A 20741-nucleotide genomic window follows, 5' to 3' on the forward strand; every position below is an offset into this window, starting at 1 on the left:
AAGAGGGAAACATTGTAAACTATGGGTTAAGTGCTACCACTGAACTCTGATGTAAAATGCTTTACTTTAAAACAGATATAAAACCATGTAAGCAAGTCTCTTAATAGACAATATTATATATATTTAATATTCTAATATGAGAATTATTTGGTACAATGACAGATAAATATAACATACATCTGCTCGAACAAAACTTAAATTGCAAAAATGTACAATTTTACTATACAATAACTTGTACTATATTCTGAAAACATGTAGGAATCCATAAATATCAGTGCAAGATTATTCAGTGTTCTTGTTGGCAAATCCATTGAAAACACCATGAAAATGTATTTTAAAATGCTTCCAAACTAAGATCAGCTCACCTTAAACTTTGAGGAAAAGTAGGTAGATAAACTTACAAACCCTTTCCTCTATAGCAGGTATGTCCAACAGTCCAGCCCGGGGGCCAATTGTGGCCCGTATTCAGATTTCCACCGGCCCGCAGCCTATGTCATAAAACCATTAATATGCAGACCCAGTGCACACTTGGCATAAAATAGTTAGAATGTCAGTGACCAGGGAAAAGAAAGCTTCCTCTCATCAAATAAATAAAATATACTTATAAGAGTTTAGGCCAAATCAAATACATAGTCTGCATCCACCTAAATTGTTATTCTGAGCTGAAAGATACATTTAAGACAAAACCCAAGATTATGCACTTGAGGTAATTAAATAGGCAGCTGAACAGAGTAGAAAACTTGTTGGAATTCAGCTGTTCAAAAATGATGGACCAAAACTAAAGATATGTCCTGTTCTGTTATAACAAGCATAGCATTTGTTACCCAGAGGTTATACACTTGTTACTGCAAGATGCAATAAATTGTCAGTTCACAAATTGCATTAAATTCCCTGGCATACACAGTACAGCCCCACTCTGAGTAACACCGTGCTGAACTTTTAGCATTTTGCCTTCCTTTTCAGTCTTCTCTACTCAAACGTAACACTTAATGGTAATTAATGTTAAATAAGTTTTCCACAATGTTGCACATAGCAAGGATTTGCACATAGCAATGTTGCACATAGCAAGGATACCTTGGACAATGTTTAACCAACGTAGTAATTCTTTAAGGCACAGTTTTGTTCCATGTGAGATTACTCATAGCCATTTTTAAAAATACATTAAAGTCCATTTGATCATAGCGTTTACATGTAGTTAAGTGTTCCTGTGCTGTTTTATTTCTTGCATCAAACACTTTTCTGACCTACATACAGTGCCTTAAGCTGATGACACATTACAATTTGCTCATACAAAGATAAATGGTTTATGTAGGCACTGTGCAGAAGATAGGTGTACTGTATACCAACCTCAGTCTGCATTGATATGACTTGGTATATACCAAAGATCAAAAATTGCATCCATGTCATGTATATAAATATTTTAGACATGTACGTGACATGCTACACTTTTTAGTTCAAGTGGTTGTTCAAATTTTATTGTAATAGCATAATGGGTTAAGTGTTAATTAAGAATTGACATTTCTTTCCAAAAGGTAGGTCAATGTACAAATTGCTAGGAAGGTGCACACTGCTACTACATTATTCCTAGGAATAATAATGTAGTTCAACTGACATATGTGTCTTATCTAGTAATCAACAGCGTAATGACTAAAAATCCGAAACTTTATATACATTTTAAATTTTACCAAGCCATGCACATAGCAAATCCAAACAGTTCACATCCAAAGACAGCTGTTGTATGGTATAGAAGATAAAAACAATTCTAAAACAATATTAATCATTTATTAAAAATGTATAAACTGTTTATGTGGTGTTGGCCGTCACACTCAGCAACACATTTAAAATCCAAATTCCAACAGGAAGAAAATACAGGGGAAGAAGAGTACTTGCAGCAAAATTACCTATTTATTCACAATAATAAAACATGAAGGGGTGTGGAAAATGTTACACCCTAATCAACCAATATGTGAATTGTATCTTCTGTGGAATCCAAGTATAAAGAGTATTAGGTATTAAGAGAGTGTGAATTTATACCAAGTCCAAAGAAAACTTGGACATGACCAGGGTAGAGGGGAGGAAGCCCTCTGGCTGCACCCCACCTTACCGGTTTACCCACTAACTAAATCCCACCAATAACAACACAAACAAAATTTTTGGGATAAACTGGCCAAAGCAGCTTTTTATTAATATAATAACTTTAAAACGTAATTACCTTAATTAATTATTAATTATATTAACTATAAAAACTTTATAAAAACTATAAAACTTTATTAACTATAATATTTTAGAAAATTGCAAATTCTTTCAGGTCCATGAAAATAACTGTTACAAAACCCCCAATTATATCTTTATCACCAAAACCAAGGCCACCAGGTGCTACCACACTGTTTTGGGGACAATCACTTCACAACCATCACCCAACACCTGTCCTCATGACAACCTTACCCTCCTACTGTAACCCCAGTAACTAACCTCCCCCTTTCATGAACCTACAAACTGCCTGGCTGCCTCGACAATCACTTCTTCTCCACCCATCCCAAATTAAGGTAAGAGAGGGTGGGCAACTTCTCCACAGTCTGCCTTCTTTCTGCAATGATCCCCCCTCCTTCTACTCCCCCTTTTTATCCTCTGACCCTCAACCCCACCTATTTCCAAATACGTCCCCTCACACCATATCACTTACTCCACCCTATCTTATCTTTAACCCCGTATCAACAACTGCTCTCCCCCCTCACCCTGTCATGTGGCCCTCCACTTATTTGTTAATTTTTTGCTATGGGCCTGCTTGAAGGCGATTCTGTGCAGAGAAACAAATACTATATAAAGGTATAGGGAGGTTACCAATGATCGTAATTGTTTTCCTATCACTCTATCATAACATGTGAACACCAGGAACTGCAGTTACTTCACACACTACAATAGTGGAATAGTACATAAAATTCAAGGTCTAAAGCGAATCATACAGTTACCATGTTTTATGGTGATGCTACAATTGTTTTGGTGTGTCTACCTATCATCAACGCTTACTAATGGTTGCTATTGATAGACATCTTCATTCTTAAACAAACGCTATGGAGGGTCACTTTAGAAATCGCACACTAAGTTAAAGAAAACAACAGCCCAAAAAAAATTCAGTCTGCTGTTTGAGAAATTTAAATCCTTCAATGAAAAAAATATTCCATAGGAATTAGAGCTTTGAATGTACTGTTAAAAATTAAGCTATTACAGACACTGATAACTTTATGGCTTATCACAATTTGTGTTACGCTGAAAATTTCGCAGAATCTTTGTCATTATCTTTGCAATGCATCTTCAAAAAATTCTGAAACCAGAGAATATCCAACACAGAAGTGAATGAGACCTCTTCGAATGTGACAAAATGACCCAAATAGGCATTCAAGTATATTTACAACAATTCATTAATGAGCTTGGGATTGGTTAAATGTGATTTAAACTTGTCAATGTAATATAAAATATATTTTTTTCCAGATCAAAGCTCAGGATGATTTGATTGTTCTTTCTTGTTCAAAGAGCAAATCTCTTTAAGAGACTCATATGTCAGCTTAACATCCAATTGGCTTAGCATAGGACTAGCTTATAAGTATGGGATGAATGTAAATGGCCTGTACATAGTGTCATGTAATAATTCAAATAGAAAAACAGAAAATTTATATTTGCATATGTTAATTAATGCTAAATATGCATAAACATGAACAGTAATCATTTCTTATGACAAATTAAAGAACAGCATGTGTGCTCAGAGTAGCCAGAGCATGTCCAAAGGCAGTCATGGAAGACCTGACCTGCAATTATAATTTGAGGTTGTGTTATATTGTTACAGAATGCTGCACTGACTAAGAATGTCTTTACAGTATGTACAGTGTATAGGACAGTCAAAATAATACATTAAAATAACTAAGAAAAAACTCACCCCAGCAATCTTGTGCCTATACTTACCTTCATTACTGCTTAGATCACACTGCCTTGTATAAAGATTGTGGTATTTCTGTGATTGGGGAAGTATGTGATACAATACCTGGTCACCCAATATACACCAGTTAGTCCTAAGGGGCATGTGAACATAATTGGTTGCAGCCAATGTTAAAGGCCTGTTATTTATGGAACGGTTCCCCTCAGCTACTCCTACCTTGTAGAAAGCTCATAAAAACGTGTGGACATTGGATAGGTAAAATTTATGATGCGGAAACAAGCAAGGTAGCCAAATAGTCTTCCACAGTATATCTTGCTCCAAGTGAGCTAGTTATGTATTGAAATTGTCTTCTGGGAATTCATTCAGTTGTATAAGTGGGTTTGGCTGGTAAAAATAGTCATAGGTCAATCTGTTTACTTGAATAAATGGTCACAATGGTATACCCATATCCTTTAAAAATTTTAAAAATAACAATCTAACACTTTTGTTGATAAAGTGTCACTCACATAAACATACAATAAACTTGGATCATATTTGACTGCCCAAGACTGCTAACTTTGTAGGGGTGAGAAAGTAGAACAGAGCACTAGTCAAAGGTAAGAGATGGCACCAAAGAGTGTCTATAGCTTGGTGGAGGTTTTTTTTAAATAATTTGACAGATTTAAGGTCAATAACTTTTGGAAGATAAAACAAAAATCATTCACTAAAAAATTCTGTGTGACATGGAACTTTGTCTACATTAACTAATAATATATGTTAGAATTTGTTCTTTTAGTTCCTTGGACAGTAATGTATACCTAAATCCTATTTTGTTTTTCACTTTATATATTCTGATTCTGTGAAATATAAGTCAAGGCATGTAGCTTAACACACAGTTGTGGTTTCTTTTATTAGCAAGCTCAATTTGTTAGGTTGATTTGCACTTTGCAATACAATGCAGACTGATGGTTTTTCTCCCATGCTTATAAGGATTGCTGATGTGCAGTAGATTATAGAAAGCTAAAACAATGGCAAATTAAGGCACTTCTAGAATTTTTACTTTTTTTTACTGTACTTTATTAATTTAGTGTTTTTTTTTCTATTTACTCACACAAAAGAAGTCTTCAAACTGTATACTGTATAACCTTTTAATCTATCCCTGTAAGCAATGTACACATTGTAACTGGGATAATGATGCTAACAAGGTAAGGGTTTTTCTCAGTACGCATTGTGTCACATACACACACAAAATGAGCTAAAGCTCCAGGATGAATAGCATTGTAACAGATGTAAGCAACTTGCCTTTTTGGAACTCCAAACTGTTGCAAAATGAATTGCAGCGCTAAAGATACTTGGCAACCGTGATAGGAGTTTTATGCTCACTGAGCAGGCAGTAAACAACGCAGATGTGAAGGGTGAGGAGGTAAGTCAGGAAGATCAGGAAGGAAAATGGGTTACTGCAATGTAGGGCTCAGAGAAAAGGAATGCTAGTCCTGGCATTTGAGCACTCAAACAAAATTCACAAGTTGTGTAAAGATATGTAAACTCCAATCAAACTTTTTTGGCCACTAGGCCATTTCGGGGGTGGGCGGGAGTACACTAGGCCGGACTCTGAGTCGCGCCCTAATGGCTCCGCCCACCACCAGGGAAAACCCCCGGAAGTGAAATCCCTCTCCTCCGTATGCATTGCAGAGGAGAGGGATTTCCCTTCAGGCAGCCCTCCCTATTAACCGTGGTCATGACACATAAAAGCCAGTCAGATGGTCTGTACGTAATGGAATGGGGTCTAATGTGCAGGCGAGAAGCTTTATGGAACGGTTGATGGGATATTTAAACTAGGATTGTAGGGGAAGGGACAATTATTTAGGATTGCTGACAAGCCAAACAGGGGTCAGTCCTTAGCAAAGAATGCATTGGGTTGAGGAGACTTCCATGGTGCAAACACAAGCACAATTACAAACATGACTTACAACAATGGATGAAATTGTCTGTTCACCAATGCTAGAAGTACGGGCAAGTAGAACAGGTGAGTTGGAAAACAGAAATATCCACTGTGGTTTTCCAACCTAATGTTTTCCCAAAGCAACTATTGGTTTTACCATGCAGGGTAAAGTATGAGTCCTGCATTATCCTGCTCTACTTCCAGGTTCAGATTAGAATTTGACTCTTTTCCTTCTTACTTAACAGTGCTAGTGCTTCATAGAGCTGTTACATTGGGTAGGAATAGTATGCACAGTTCTGTGAAAGTTCAAACTATAGTGACTTGGAGCTCACATAGGGCTTTTTTTTAGATTAGAAGCTGATCAGAAGAATAAAGGTGTGTAAAGAATGTAAGTATTTGCTCTGGGGAGAAAAAAAGTATGAAAACCAACCTATTACAATGCCCTGATTTGCAAAGGTACATGTAAAAATAAATAAAAAATCACAGAAATACAGTGTTCTCCCCAGCCCCTTTTAGCTGGGCGCACAACCCGGCACTTTTCAGTAACCACTCGGCTGTTTTTATGTGGATACTGAAGAGTTGAGTCACAATACAGGGGATGCCACCCACCTAGAATTTCTTCCCACCTGGCTCCAAAAAATTCCTGGGTTGAGCACTGGAAATACTTAATTACTACCAGTACTTTGTTCACAATGTTCAGTAATTTTTAGTCTCTCCCAGGTACTGTAAGGACAGCTAACATTTTACACTTTTTCACCATGAGTCAGACAGTGTGTTCAATCTAAATGACAATAGTTTGACAGAAATTCATTTTCCTGGCTTACAAAGATCACAACTCATATTTTCAAGTCAGAACTGAACTCAGCAGTAAAGGACCCAGAGAAATCTGCAAAAGCTAAATAGAGCAGCATAGCTGCAAGCCTTACTCCAAGCCAATTTGCTGAACAAAGTATGTTCATCTTCAGTCCTTGGGTACATTAACGTAAGGGGATTTGACAGCAAGTTCCGGAGGGCACTGAAGTGCATACTTTAACGCGAGTACAAGCATGTATTTGTGGAATATCTCTGATGGGTACCAATTAGGGACTGCAGTCATCTTTCAAATGTAGGACAGTGTGCTACACACTGAGGAAAGCAAAAGAAATGCGGTATAAATTCCCAAGGTTTAAAAAAATAGATTAAAAAAAAAAAAGTTAGCTTAGAATAGCTCAGTATGGCAATAATTCAAGCAAAAATATTTTAATGTGAATTTCCAACATTTCTCTTCCACACTAATCAGCCAAAACATTTAAACCACCTGCCTAATATTGTGTTAGACTCCTTAATGCAACCACTGTGGACAGGTGTCAGTATGGACAGTCTGACTGGTTTGCAGCCACAATGAACTATATTTTGGCACCTTCTCTTCCCCATGTCCATCAGTGAGCTCTGGGTACCCAGAACCATGTTGCCAATTAACTGGTTGTCTCAGGTCAACTATTGGTAGGTACTAACTATTGCATACCAGGAACACTCTACAGGGCATATAGTTTTGGAGAAGCTCTGACCCAAGTTGTCTAGCCACGATCTAACCACAAAACCTCAAGATGAGGAACAGCATGCAAATGTTATGTGTACAGCAAATTCAGATTTGTAGAAAATAAATCAGAAAACTAAGCTAAATCTGACTGTTTGTTATAATCAGTGACTGCACGTTCCATTTGTTCAGTTTCTGCACATAAGACAGTGTTTAAAAACACAATAAAAAGTAAACTAAGCAAATACATACAAAGCATAAAGAAATCAAAGCTCAATATACGTTTTTTCTGTCTGTTAAACTTTACAGCCTTCCCCCAACATAAGAGGATTTCAGGTAGAAAAAGGCCCCAGGACTTCGCAGCAATTCTAATCAGGTGAAGTGTTGTCTTTTGTTATTGGAACGAATATCCTATTTAATTCCTGGCTATCATTCTGCTATTCAATTTCCTAATTCACAGCAGTGCTCTCTGATTTTTCCTGTCTGCAATGTGATTTATTCTCCCCAGCCAGGAAACATAATCCAAAGTGATGGAAGCAGTGGAAATTGTTTCTTTCAAATGTTTCCCTAATCCAGGCCTGGAACGCTTTCAACAATACATCCAGCTGCCTGATACAGCAGAAAAAAGCAAACTACAACATCAGTAAGTGAAAATAAATGAATGAACAGAAAGTGTTATATATAGAAATGGGAATACACTGTAGTGTATATTTGTAATAATAAACATTTAAAGCATTGCTATCGATTTTGTATTACAGACATTTGCCAGGTGAGACATTTAAATATTCACCTCTAACTGTACGGTCGATTATAAAATAAGTACCTAATGGGTTACATGCTGTGATCATCAAAATGGAGCTTCGAGTGCACAATCTTGACTAGGGAATAGTCCCTGTTACTGGTGCAAATGCATTGTGATGTATGGCTCAGTGCTCGCAAAGACTTAGTGACTTGATTGCTGAAATAAAAGCTGAAGTGCAGTAATTATCCGCTATTACATTTAAATCGGGAACCTGGATGTGCTGGTGTGATCTGCTATTTTACCAAAGAAGAGTGGGGTGCAAACCTGAAAGTCTACAATGATACCCTTATTCACATCAAAAATTTTATGCAGGGTTTATCTTGAATGTTTGAAACTTGGTTTATAGCCAAGATTCTAAAATTAAAAAAAAATATATCACAGTAATGTAAACTGCTATAGACAAATATAAAATGTTTATTGATTTTTTTTTTGCTTTATTTGCCGGGATATTATAATTAGTGTTGGTGTTCAAATTCAGGTTATCCTTATATTCGTCCTGAATATGGCTGTTCGAATTCGGATAGACCTGACCCGAAAAACACGGGAATTGACGGTAAAAGTTCAGCTCCATTGTGACGTCATGTGTGAAAATGAACTGCGGATTACCACTACAATGTCCGGGCACTTCAGGTGATGAATGGGGACTTGTCCCCATTCATCACCTGTAGTGCCCTGTTATCTTGGAAAGAGAAACTCTATCCAAGAATACATAGTAGTAGCACAGCGCAGCAACAGCACTGTTCTATGTGTTGTTGGATGGAGAAACTCTGTCCAACAACTCATACAACTAGTAAAGGGCTGCAAGAGAAATCTGATTGCTCTTGCAGCCCTTAAAAAAACTTCAATGGCGTTCGAATTTGACATATGATTACCTGGAGAATTTCTCACTATTCGATCTTATAGCTGTCAAATCGAATAGTGAGATATTCGACCAACACTAATTATAATGGTACCCCTGTGCATATCATTTCTAATGTCATGTCTCTTTAATTTCTCTTTTGCTTTCTCTACTGCATTGCCTGCCTTTTCTTCCAAATAAAGTGCATGTGCTGGCTACCCTCCTCCTCTTAAGGCAGCAATTAATTTGGTGTGATAGCTTGGCAGGTAGTGAAGGAAAAGAAATGAGTCACAGAAGGATATTTTCTGAGGAAGTGGCAGACCAAGAACACTATCCTGTAGCTGGCACTTGCTTAGATTTCACCGCAAACAGCTGGAGGAAAATCAAAGCACCTAATGCATAAATTAATCACTCGTAATAAAAATATGCTGCATTATATTTTATACATTGAGTAAAAATGTTATATTAGAAACTAATCTAATTATTATTATATTTCTATTATATTAGAAATATTAGAAACACAGAGAGCAAATAAATTGAAAATTACTGTCATATTTTCCAGGCATTGCTGGTTACAGATAAGTGTAACTATCAAACAGAAAATCATATTCCCTCAAACTTTATAAAATTGATCAATACCTGTCTGGAACCTTTCATATTATTTCATAATTTCATATTAGTTATCGAATTATTGTAAAGTTAAGTTTAAATACATTTAAAATGTTTTGCTTACCTATTGAATTAAACCAACACAAAATGAATGTCACATACCATTATATAAGTTATTGACACCATAGCCTTACTGCCACCATAGCCACATACTTATTCCAGTCCCAAAACAATGGATACATAAAGCCTCCAGTGTCCAATCGGACATCAAATCTGTTTGACCTTGACTTATATGCAGAGTTCCCTTTACTAGGAAGCAATATACTCTGTATAAGAGCAGCATATTTTCTTTGTCTTTCAAAAGGTGGCATTATTAGAATCCTTAATTGCTCCCTGGGGAGCTTCTTACTGGATCATGCTGCATGTTTGAAAACTGTGATTTGTAATTGCTTAGGTTTGCTTAGATCTTTTGTGATCCTTTCCAGTTTACAAAAAAGGGTGGCAAATGAATGAACGAGCGCTGTACATTCAGCATCCTTCTGTTCTATGGAGGGCGCAAGTGGGAAAACACGCAAACAGCACCCTGCTGCCCTCTTCTCTTTTGATTTGTACAGGGCTCATTTAAAAAAAGGTAGATCCATGAATAATGTTGGGTAATTGCTGTACACTTGTCAGATTCACCCCAAAGACAAGGCTGACGAAAATCCTCTGACGTGTGTACAAAGCTTTATGTAGTCAATACAATATACCTACATAGTACATAACAATATGAGACTCTTAGTGCACTGCAAAGGTCCTCCGGAAAGGATATGTGCAGAGTAATTACCAATTTTCTCCATTAGCTTTTTTCTCATAAAACCAAGCTACACTCTAGAATTCAGTATCATTACCAAAAATATCTGCAAAGCTATCTTTGAATACCACAAAAACACTTATTTTTTAGTCAACAAATGTAAGCAGAACTAAACACCGGAAACCACAGCAACAAAACATTGATATCAACACTCAACAACACAGTAACTGGCTACAGAAGTAAGATTTCCCATTAAACTCCCTTAAAAAGGTTTGTTTTCCCATGTATTTAATAAATAAAATCTATTTTGGCAAAATATAGATTTTTTAAAATTTGTTGACAAACACATTTTTTTTTAAGTAAGCCATTAAATGATAAATTATTAAGAAGCATTTTGGAAGTGTGATCCCCTTATCACCAAAGTGCTAAAAGCAAAGTGCAGAAAAGCTGTGACATTACTGAAAACATTACTACTTACAGTATTCAATACCCAGCACAATATCCCTGAAGTAAATCCGAGCTTGTTCTTCTGAAAAAGGATGATTACATGGTACTTCCATGATGGGTCTGATGAGAAAAAAAAAGTAATTTAAACAACGATGACCATAATAAATAAAAAAAATTTTTTCAACCTTTATTGAACATAATGATTTAAAAGAAGAAGAGCATATTTAGGTAATAAGAAGATATAAGTATTATTCACACTAAAATGGTTTGTATTGCTTAGGTATGTTATGTACAGAGTTAATTTTAAGGTATTTCCCTCATTCCTCCTGCACAAATCACATAAACCTCCTCTCTCCAGAAAATGTCTCTGCCTACTATGGAAACCTCACTCGAATTTCTCATCTACACAATTTTTCCTACTGCTGTATATATGTTTCTCTCCATGTCCTTAAATATCAGCTCATACATCCAAGAAATCTAGAAACCTGTCTGTCAACCTTTAGTTCTTTAGAACACCACTTCTAAAAAGTTTATACACATCTGTGAAAATTGGCTTGTAGAAATCGGTCCCTGCCAACCTTCAGGGTGGTATCATACACTGATTTTCTCTTTTTAGAAATTATGGAATGGTATAAAGTATTTATTTTGTTATCGTTTTTAGTTGTATCCAAACATGTAAGACAAACTTGGCATTGCAACATTTTTTCTTCCTAATTATGCCTTATTCATTTTGACCTTTTGACAAAGTTAGCATTGCTAGCAAGCGAGAAGGGAAACACATTTTATCCATCCTTTAATTCAGCATTACATCTAATATATCTTTCAAAAAATCTGTCCTACCTCTTTGTAATTTGTCTAATGCTGTCTTTCGGTGCTATATCATACAAACACATCAAACAAATCACTCATCAAACAAAGGTCTGTTCCATCTACTAGTTATCTGTGTCAGCCTCTCTCAAAATCCGTCCCACTCACTTATTTCTGGAACCATTCCTCAAAACCTGTCTCACTCCCTTATTTGTGTTTCATACTCAAATCTTACTCATACAACAAATGCCCTTTGTTGTTATCATTTTTATTTACTTCATTAAACTTATATATTTTTTGCACAAATCTGTCATAAATTGTTTTGCACTTTAATTTGGTATGGTATTCAGAACACTGCAATTTGCATATCTACTGTAAATATAGCATATTATAAAATAATCATTCTCAATTGCAGAGGAAGGTAAAAAAAAAAAGATTCATATACAGGTAGTACCCAGGTTAGGCACATCTGACATACGGATTCCTCCTAGTTACGAACAGGCTCGTGTGACTCGTGTACAGGCTTGATTTTGGATGGAGGCTGGATGGGGCAGAGGGTGGCGTTTCACTGCCCGCCCACCACATAGCCTTGCAGTGGAGGTAACTGTGTGGTGGGCAGGTGGTGAACCACCACTCTCCGCCCCTATTCATTTTCAATAGGAAGTCTGCTTGTACTGTACGAACAAAGCAGAAAGTTGTCTCTCATCAGTACAGTACACCAGACGTGCTGACGAGTGGTGCCTTCCTGCTGTGATAGAGTGTCCTGTGCAGTGCTGTGCAGAAGAGCTCATCTTCACCCTCTTCCTCAACTCAATCAAGTTCTACCAACATAGTTTAAGGCTGTACTGTATTTGAAAATGTTTAAGCATTTACTTTACATGCACAAATTGCATGTATTAAAATAATGTACCTGTTCTGACTTACATACAAATTCAACATAAGGACAAACATACAGTCCCTATCTTATATGTAACCCGGGGACTACCTGTATTCCAAAATTCATCTTCTGCCCTCCGCTTTAAAAACAGTGTTTGGGACATCTTTCTAAATAAACATGGCAAATTATGAACAAAATCACAGGGAAAACATTTTTGTTAGGGGTATTCATTGGTAATTTTTCTTTTTATGGGGGATACAAAAGCTGTCTAGGCATGCAATAATAAATGAGAACAAGAGAGAAAATTTTCATCTCTTACCTACCCTTTGCGTAGAAGGTCAAACACTGAAAAAAAGAAAAGAATAAAATAAAAATCTAGGATAAATAAATGCAATATAAACCCATGCAATGCCAAAATAAAAACAACTGTACATCTGAATGTTAAAAAGGCAGTTGTAGAAGTGGTAACACATTGACCGCAGAAAGTAAGAAGCCCATGCGATTGGCAGAAATTTATAGTGACATTATTTTACAAGCACACATTCTTAATTACTTTTAAGCAAACCAGTGGCAAGTTTCTGTTTAAACCAGTGGAGCACATACAGACTTAGTTTTCCTTTAAATTTTGAGAAAGTGCTGCAGAGACCTGTTTGTTTTTCCCCCAATGCAGCAGCCAGAATTTTAAGGCTAGTTGAGTGTTTTCCAGAAAACTCCTTATTAACTTTTATCTGTTCACCAGGATTATAAATGCATGTCGACTGAGAATAGAGCAAAGAACTACAGTTGAAAAAATGGATGTATATCTTTGATATGACCCTAATAATACTCCATGAAAAAGCAGTATATGAAACCAAATGACAAATCAATCAACTAATACATAGTGGCAGGAAGCACCTGACACCAGTCATCACATAGGTTGGCAAATTGTTATATAAACTTGTGACTGTACCTTAGCAAAAGTTAGGGTTACATTAATTATATCAGCACATGTGGCTTAGTGGACCTCCTCTTTACATGTATGAACAAAGAAGATATCAACTGAGATCATTTTTTTTCTGATATTTTCTAGGAACATTAATGAAGACCTAGAAACACCCATGTAAAAAAAAAACAGACAGAAAACACTAAAGAAAAGGTTAATGGCTTGTCAATTTAGATGGCAGGAGCGACTTATCATCCCAGAGTTTAGTTTTATGTGTAAGAAGCAGGCTAGATACAAGATAAAAACGTTATGTTTAAATCTCAGAAGGTGGGTTTAAAGAGTAGAAATGTAGCATTAGGCAGTTGAAAAGGACTACAATATTGCCAATTTTTAAACAGAAAATAATTATTGCTACATTTTATTAACATGGCCCATTTTTTAAAACAATATGGAATTACCAATGGGTAGCTTTTGCTTGCTTGGGTATTTCATCTTCAGAAGTTTCTAGCAAACCATTTTAAAGGAATACAAAAGGAAACAGGTATTACACTGGGTAGAATTTAAAGGCAGCAGGTTCTTCAGTACAAACTTCTGATACGGTTACATATAGTTCAATTTATGCTTACTGTAACTGTCATTGGCTAAATGAGTTAATGAACAAGAAGGATGGCATTTATATAAGAGGTGTAGATTTTTTAAGATAAAAAAAAATAATTGTGGTGTGAAAACACCACCACACGTATATTACTACATGATACAAGACAAGAAAAAGAACCAGTTCAAATATTATGGTAAGATTATATGCAAAAAGGAATGCTCATCCAGACTGTAAATAGTAATTTAAACAAAACAGGGCACAGATTTAATTTATTTTGGTAGGTAACCTGAAACATGCCCTAAGTCTCCTAATTTACTTGTATACTAGGATAAATCTCTTTCTAAATTATTTCTCCACTTATACAAGGCCCTGGTTTTAATATTTTTTTTACCTCCTGACTGTCTTCCTGAATTTTGGTGAAATCCAACACTGTGAGGTAGAAGGTGGTGACATTTAGTTAGAAGGTGAAGTTGGAGAATTTCTAGGTTTTAGGTTTTCCCAGGCCGTACACAAAGGGTCTGACTTATTGAAGCTCTCAAAGACTGGAGAAGATAGACTATCATAGGGGAACCTGCGTAATTCAGCAAACCTAAAAATGATTTTCTCAAAATGACTGATTAGTTGGCAAATGTTTTCATTCCTGGACCAAATTCATTCTAGGTTTGCTGATCATCTATCTTCCCCAGTCTTGGAAAGCTTTACTTAATCAGGGCCTATATTTCCCAGCTGTATTCACTCCAATGGAAAATCCTTTAATTTATTATTCATCTCATGGTTTTTCCATAACTATGAAGGAAGATTTACAAAAGACAGAGTAGATTCATTTAACTGTACAATAAAGAAGCTGGAGGCCAGGAATACAATTTTGATCTTGGGCTGAGAATACATCTGTTTAGTAGCTTTTTTTTCCATCCTCCTATCCATTTCTTTAGAACAAATCGGTTTTCCATAACCATCTGCTTCGGAAATCTTAATGCAATTGCAGAAAAAGAGAGGCAATTACAAGCACAGCTAAAGGAGGTAAATTCTACTACCCTTTTACCACCCCTGTCAGGTGCTCTCTGAAATCTGGATATAGTGGATAACATAAACTGAGTAAAACGGAGTAAATGTTCTGCTTTTTATACAGTTGAAATGTCAACTTGATAGCAGTAGTAACTTAATACAGCTTTTACATATTGCCTCAAATTGCTCTTTAAGATAAGTAATACAAGTTAAAAATGACAAAGAAAAATATTTCTTACCCATGTATAAATTATCTTCAGCTGGATCGTCTAGGACCTAAAAGTACAAATAATTAAATGTAACAAGAGTTTTATTCTAATTGCAGTGTTATAATACAATAATAAAACGAAATATAAGTCTAAACATAAGAACTTTGAATCATGCTCTAACTTTAGTACTTTTTAATAGAGAATATGAAGTGAATGACACGCGTAGGTTAAATCAATTCAATAACAATGTAAGTATCAAAGAAAGAGAAAAAAAACTCTTACAACAATTATGGAAAAACTTTTTATTATAAGAAGACAAAACACAAAAAACAGTCAAACTGCTTATTCAGTTCATATTCATTAGGTTAAAATGATAGGTGGGTCTTGGAAAGCAATCTAAGAATAAACCAGGACGTTCGTGTAAATGATTGTTTCATAACTTGTTTCATCTGCAGGGGCAAAATGTCAATAAAGTTTTTCCACTTGAACCTTTTTTTAATGTAGATTCCAGCCAGGCCATACAAAAAAATACATTAGTTTATCTTTGGTTTGCTTTTTGGATTCATGCTTTTAATATGAAATCCTCTTTAGATATTAGATTTTTTTAAAGTATGTGTACATTTTTACCATACAAAGATGCTATAACAATACTGTAACATTGGTTACACAATTTTCTTAATATTTTTTATAGCTTCTAAATACATTTTTGGACTTTAAATTGGCAGCCATGCTACTGCTAGGTGACCCCCTGTCACAACACATTAAGACAACACCTTAATGGTATTACAGAATTATTAGGACTTTTAAACCTCTTGATATGTCGAACACAAGGCCATAACCCCGATAGTCTATTCAAACCTACCTCAACCAATCTGACAATGTTAATATGATCTAGTTTCTTCAGAATGGCGATTTCTTGATAAACCCTATCCAGTGGGGCCATTGGTTTGGTCTGATCACCAGATGCAGTTTTTGATCCTCGTGGGGGAGGCCGACCTAAGACAACAACAATGTTATTATATAAAGGCTAAATTGAAGTATTAAATGTTATTAAATAATGTTAAAGGGCTTAAAAGATGCTCAACACTACATATAGGACTGCTGTATGATGATAGATTTTTATGTTTAGGAAAAACATACAACTTGTAAAATTTTAAATGAATTTAAATAAATGAATCCATAAAAATTGAAAACAAGTACAGACGTGTTTATATAAAATCTGTAAATAAGCAATTGTGTTTATAGGACAACAGTCATGCATTTAATAATTTTAGCCAGCAAATGTTGGCAATGTCCACAGAGTTTGTGAAAAATATATATTTTACAACTGCCTAACATAAACATGTCGCAATAGACAATGTTTTCAAAACCAGTGACAGATGAATGCACACACAGCACCTTTTCTATTTTTTGTACATGGAGCGGATGAGTGAGTGGCACCCAAAATATGTTCTCCTTCGTTGAAATGCACAGTGGTCATTCCCGGTCAGATTGAGGTCAGGGGACTGCTGTACAGATGTCAGAATTTTGCCCCAAGATGAACACGTTTGTCTCAGTTGACAATAATTTGAAATGTGTACCCAGCCTAAGAGCCATCATGGCAGAAAGTGGGAAGCAACAACATGTAGAGTGGTAAGTGAAAAACAGTTTTATGGGTAGCATGGAACAGTAAGAACAGGGAGGGTGGAAAAATGAGAGATGGAAAAAAGAAGAGAGATGAAAAATAAAAGAAAAGACTTTAGTGGTAATGCTTGGAGTGGAAATAGTAGGGACTGTGGAAAAAGTACTGTGAGGAGTGTGATGAACGCTGTGTGCTATTGTGTTCTTGACGTGGCAAGTCTGAGGCATCTGAAGGATGTCAAGGGGGACTATGTGTATCATCGATGGTGTGGTACCCTGGATCATTGATAATGGACATTGTGGAGTAATTCATTAATACTAGTAACTTATAGGGTGAAAAACTTTTGACGAAGATTTCCTTGTTCATTTACTTTTATTGTTTATGTAGTAGATTCAAAACCATGATGGCAAAAAAATGTTAGATGCTATTGTAAAAGGAGGGTGCTGTAAACTTACCTTAAAAATGCTTCAAACACCCATTTTTGTTACATAGTAAAAACACTTATGAAGGTGCTTAAGCTACTCTCATCATTTAAGCAACTGTAAATATATATATATATATATATATATATATATATATATATATATATATGTGTGTGTGTGTGTGTGTGTGTATATATATATATATATGTGTGTGTGTGTGTGTGTGTGGATATGATGCAAATGTTGCAAATATATAATGCAAATTGTAAGGGAATCCCTACAATTAGGATTTGGAAAAGACTTTCACAGAAGCTTAGCAGTTTAGCAAACTCAGTAGATTAATGCATAAATAGAATATGTGTGTGTTTAAAGTGCACGCATGATGTATTCATCTGCCTGTGGAAATTGGAAAGCATTTTTACCCAGTTTGGCAAATAGGATCCTGCTTTATTAAGGGTGTTTTGCCTTATTTTAAATCATCTGTAGATGAGCAGTTCTGAGGATGCATAGCTTTTATTGTATTTTTGTTGTGTCTTTTGGTTAAACTTCAAGGGTCTTCACAAAGCTATTTGTTAGTCATAGCTTTTGAACACTACAGCAATTACTGACACTAACAATACCATTTGTCTTTCCACTGACATGACACGGTTCTTTATAACACAGCTTTTAAATTTAAATATAACATTGTATTTAAATCTTATAATTTGATTGTTTAATGACAAATTGGATCCTGCAGTTACCTACTGATTTGCTAAAAAATGAGCTCTATAGCAAGCATAGGATTTTCTTCTACAGATAATAATTACCAGACACTTGATATCTGTGTGACCCAGTTACATATTATACTTTTGAGTGTCATTTTTACCTTCATTTTTCTATGGAATTAATTTTATATTACAATATAAGGCTGCTTCATGAAGTCACCAAGTTTGTAACCATACCGTTTTAATACATCACTTTTTTACAGCACCTTGAAACCCATTAAAATACTTACGTGGGAAACCGTATTGCTTCAATAACCTTTTCTTTGAAAGAACTTTCATAGCCTATAAAAGGAAAATGAAAAAAGTTCAATGTATGACTCAGGCTTGACAAGGGTCTTTTGTAATAGAACAACATAGATAGAAATATTTGTTTGTAGGCCTAAAGGATATAGGAGCCTCCACTCTTAAATGTTTTGTAATATAAAAAAAAAGTATCCTCTATATTTCTTTTAAACACAAAGCAGACTTTCAGTAATTCCAAAGTACTTAAAAAAACACACTGTCATTCGGTTATCTCAAGTTTTGAGTACTTTAACATAGGAAACTGTAGGGTTATTAAGTGGCTCTTTCATATAATGTAATTAAATATTTTTTAGTTTTAGATACAGTCTTGCTTTAAAAGTTGACTTAAACTCTTTTTTTTTGCCTTATCACCTGAAGTAATAGTTTTCCAAATTTTCAATGCATCTCTGACAGCATCTCCAGGCTTTCTTTAGCTGCCAGCACCAAAGCTCAGTTCTGACGACAGAACAGTTCTCCCCTCTGTCAGCGAATGACATTTGTGTTTTGGTGGAGGTTCTAACTGGCCATCTCTGTCAAAATATCACGTCGGACTGCAAAAATATGCATGGCTGTTGTTTAGCACTAGCATTGCAGGAGGCAATGGGTAGAGAATATTAAACTTATATATAAATACAAGACTTTAACATTTTATTAAATATTTTATAAACCCAAAATATTAATAAACTGGGGTCAGCCTCATAAAAGTGGGTAAAGGGTTGCCAATGTGTAATATAGCACCACTGACCTTAATACCAATATCAATGGAAAGAGTACAACCCCCTAAGTTTTTTAATGTTATAAACAAATTTTATTCCCTCCTGCACTGGTCTGGTTATACAACAAAACAACAAATTGCAAAGAACCAAAAACAAAGCAACGCACGTTGAGGAGATTCTCTAGAAATCTCTCCATACAGGCAACTATATAAACCTGATAAAAGTTTTAACATTTTCCAATAACCCAGTAAAAGGGTATCTAAACACAAAAACAACAATTTTATATAATTAGGTTTGCCAGCCCTTAGATGTGTTGGCAGTATAAGTTTTCTTTTTTTTCAGGCCGAGTGCCATTTCAGCAAGTCTGATCTTAGTGTAAGAAAAAACAATATCATCAATTGTAATGGAGATAAACAAATAGAAAGGCCAAAAATCACTGGAATTACTCTTTACATAAAATTAACCTATTAATCTCTACATATTCATATGAAAATGTTTACAGATTATGTCATTAAACAATGGCAAAGATAAGATAAGCGGATTTTTAAAATTGTGTACATTTACGACACAGTAATAACCCTATTCTGAAATTCTCTTCAGGGTTTCCCTCACTCTTGGTTATTGTACAATATTGGTTATATTTTTATTATTAGTTGTAATTTCGTGCTACTTGTAGTGTATTGGACAGTGGACCCTATTGCTTGTTTCATTGCTGTGGCAGTACGCTTCCTATAAACAATAAAGATAAAAAAATTGTATATGGGTACTTTGCATTAATAGGTTTACAAACTTCAGACACTACAGGATGAAACAAATAAATTTGAGACATGATTTCTTAGGTTGGTTTTTCGAAACCTGGGTACCGTTGCACCCTTGGATTCCTTCAGGGGTTGCTAGGGGGTCCTTGAGCAATAAGCAGTATGATACCAATGATCTTTTTGGGTATCTGTACACTGTGACATTTTTCCCACTGGTCAGCAATATAGGTGGCAATCTTCGTACTGACCACCACACCAAAATAATGTGAGCTGTGGATATAGTAATTATAGTAGGGGTTCCCTGAAGACCCAAAAGTTTTATAGGAGGTTCCCTAATGTTTAAAAGGTGAAGAAACAATGAATTAGGTTAACAGACAATCTTAGCCACAAACAAAATGACTAAGTCATATGAAATGTAATTATTCAGTACAGAACATATTCTTGCATCTCATTTGAAACTAGATCATATTAATATTATAATAATAATTATAATAATAATAATCAGGCTTTATATAGAGCCAACATATTAGGAAGAGCTGTACATTAAATAGGGGTTGCAAATGGCAGATGAATACAGACAGTGACACAGGAGGAGAGGACCCTGCCCCGAAGAGCTTACAATCTAGGAGGTGGGGGAAGTTACACAGTTACATAGGAGGGGAGATATGTAACGGTGGTAAGTAGTGAGGGTTTTAAGAGACAAAAGAAAATGGGTAGGCAAGTTTGAAAAGATTGGTCTTGAGTGCTCTTTTAAAAGAGCAAAACGTAGGAGCAAGCCGAATAGGAAGACCATGCCAGAGAGTTTGGGCAGCTCTAGAAAAGTCTTGGAGCCATGCACGTGACAAGGTTATGAGTGAGGAAGTCAGTAGTGGGTCAGCGCAGGAGCAGAGAGAGCGGCTGGGG

The 20741-nt window shown here is 35.5% G+C and overlaps 1 protein-coding gene across 1 annotated transcript in view; it reads right to left on the bottom strand.

Annotated features, from left to right (window-relative positions):
* Window positions 1-20741, bottom strand: part of CAMKK1 (calcium/calmodulin dependent protein kinase kinase 1) — a 91091-nt gene that overhangs the window by 24789 nt on the left and 45561 nt on the right. Inside the window, exons 5-9 of the mRNA XM_072415617.1 lie at window positions 18313-18364; window positions 16138-16271; window positions 15306-15342; window positions 12865-12886; window positions 10889-10977 (exon numbers count right to left, since the gene is read on the bottom strand). Of these exons, the coding sequence (XP_072271718.1) occupies window positions 10889-10977; window positions 12865-12886; window positions 15306-15342; window positions 16138-16271; window positions 18313-18364 (334 nt within the window). The remainder of the gene's footprint in view (window positions 1-10888; window positions 10978-12864; window positions 12887-15305; window positions 15343-16137; window positions 16272-18312; window positions 18365-20741) is intronic.

The sequence above is a fragment of the Pyxicephalus adspersus genome, chromosome 1 (genome assembly GCF_032062135.1).
Source record: "Pyxicephalus adspersus chromosome 1, UCB_Pads_2.0, whole genome shotgun sequence".
NCBI classification, from domain to species: Eukaryota; Metazoa; Chordata; class Amphibia; order Anura; family Pyxicephalidae; genus Pyxicephalus; species Pyxicephalus adspersus.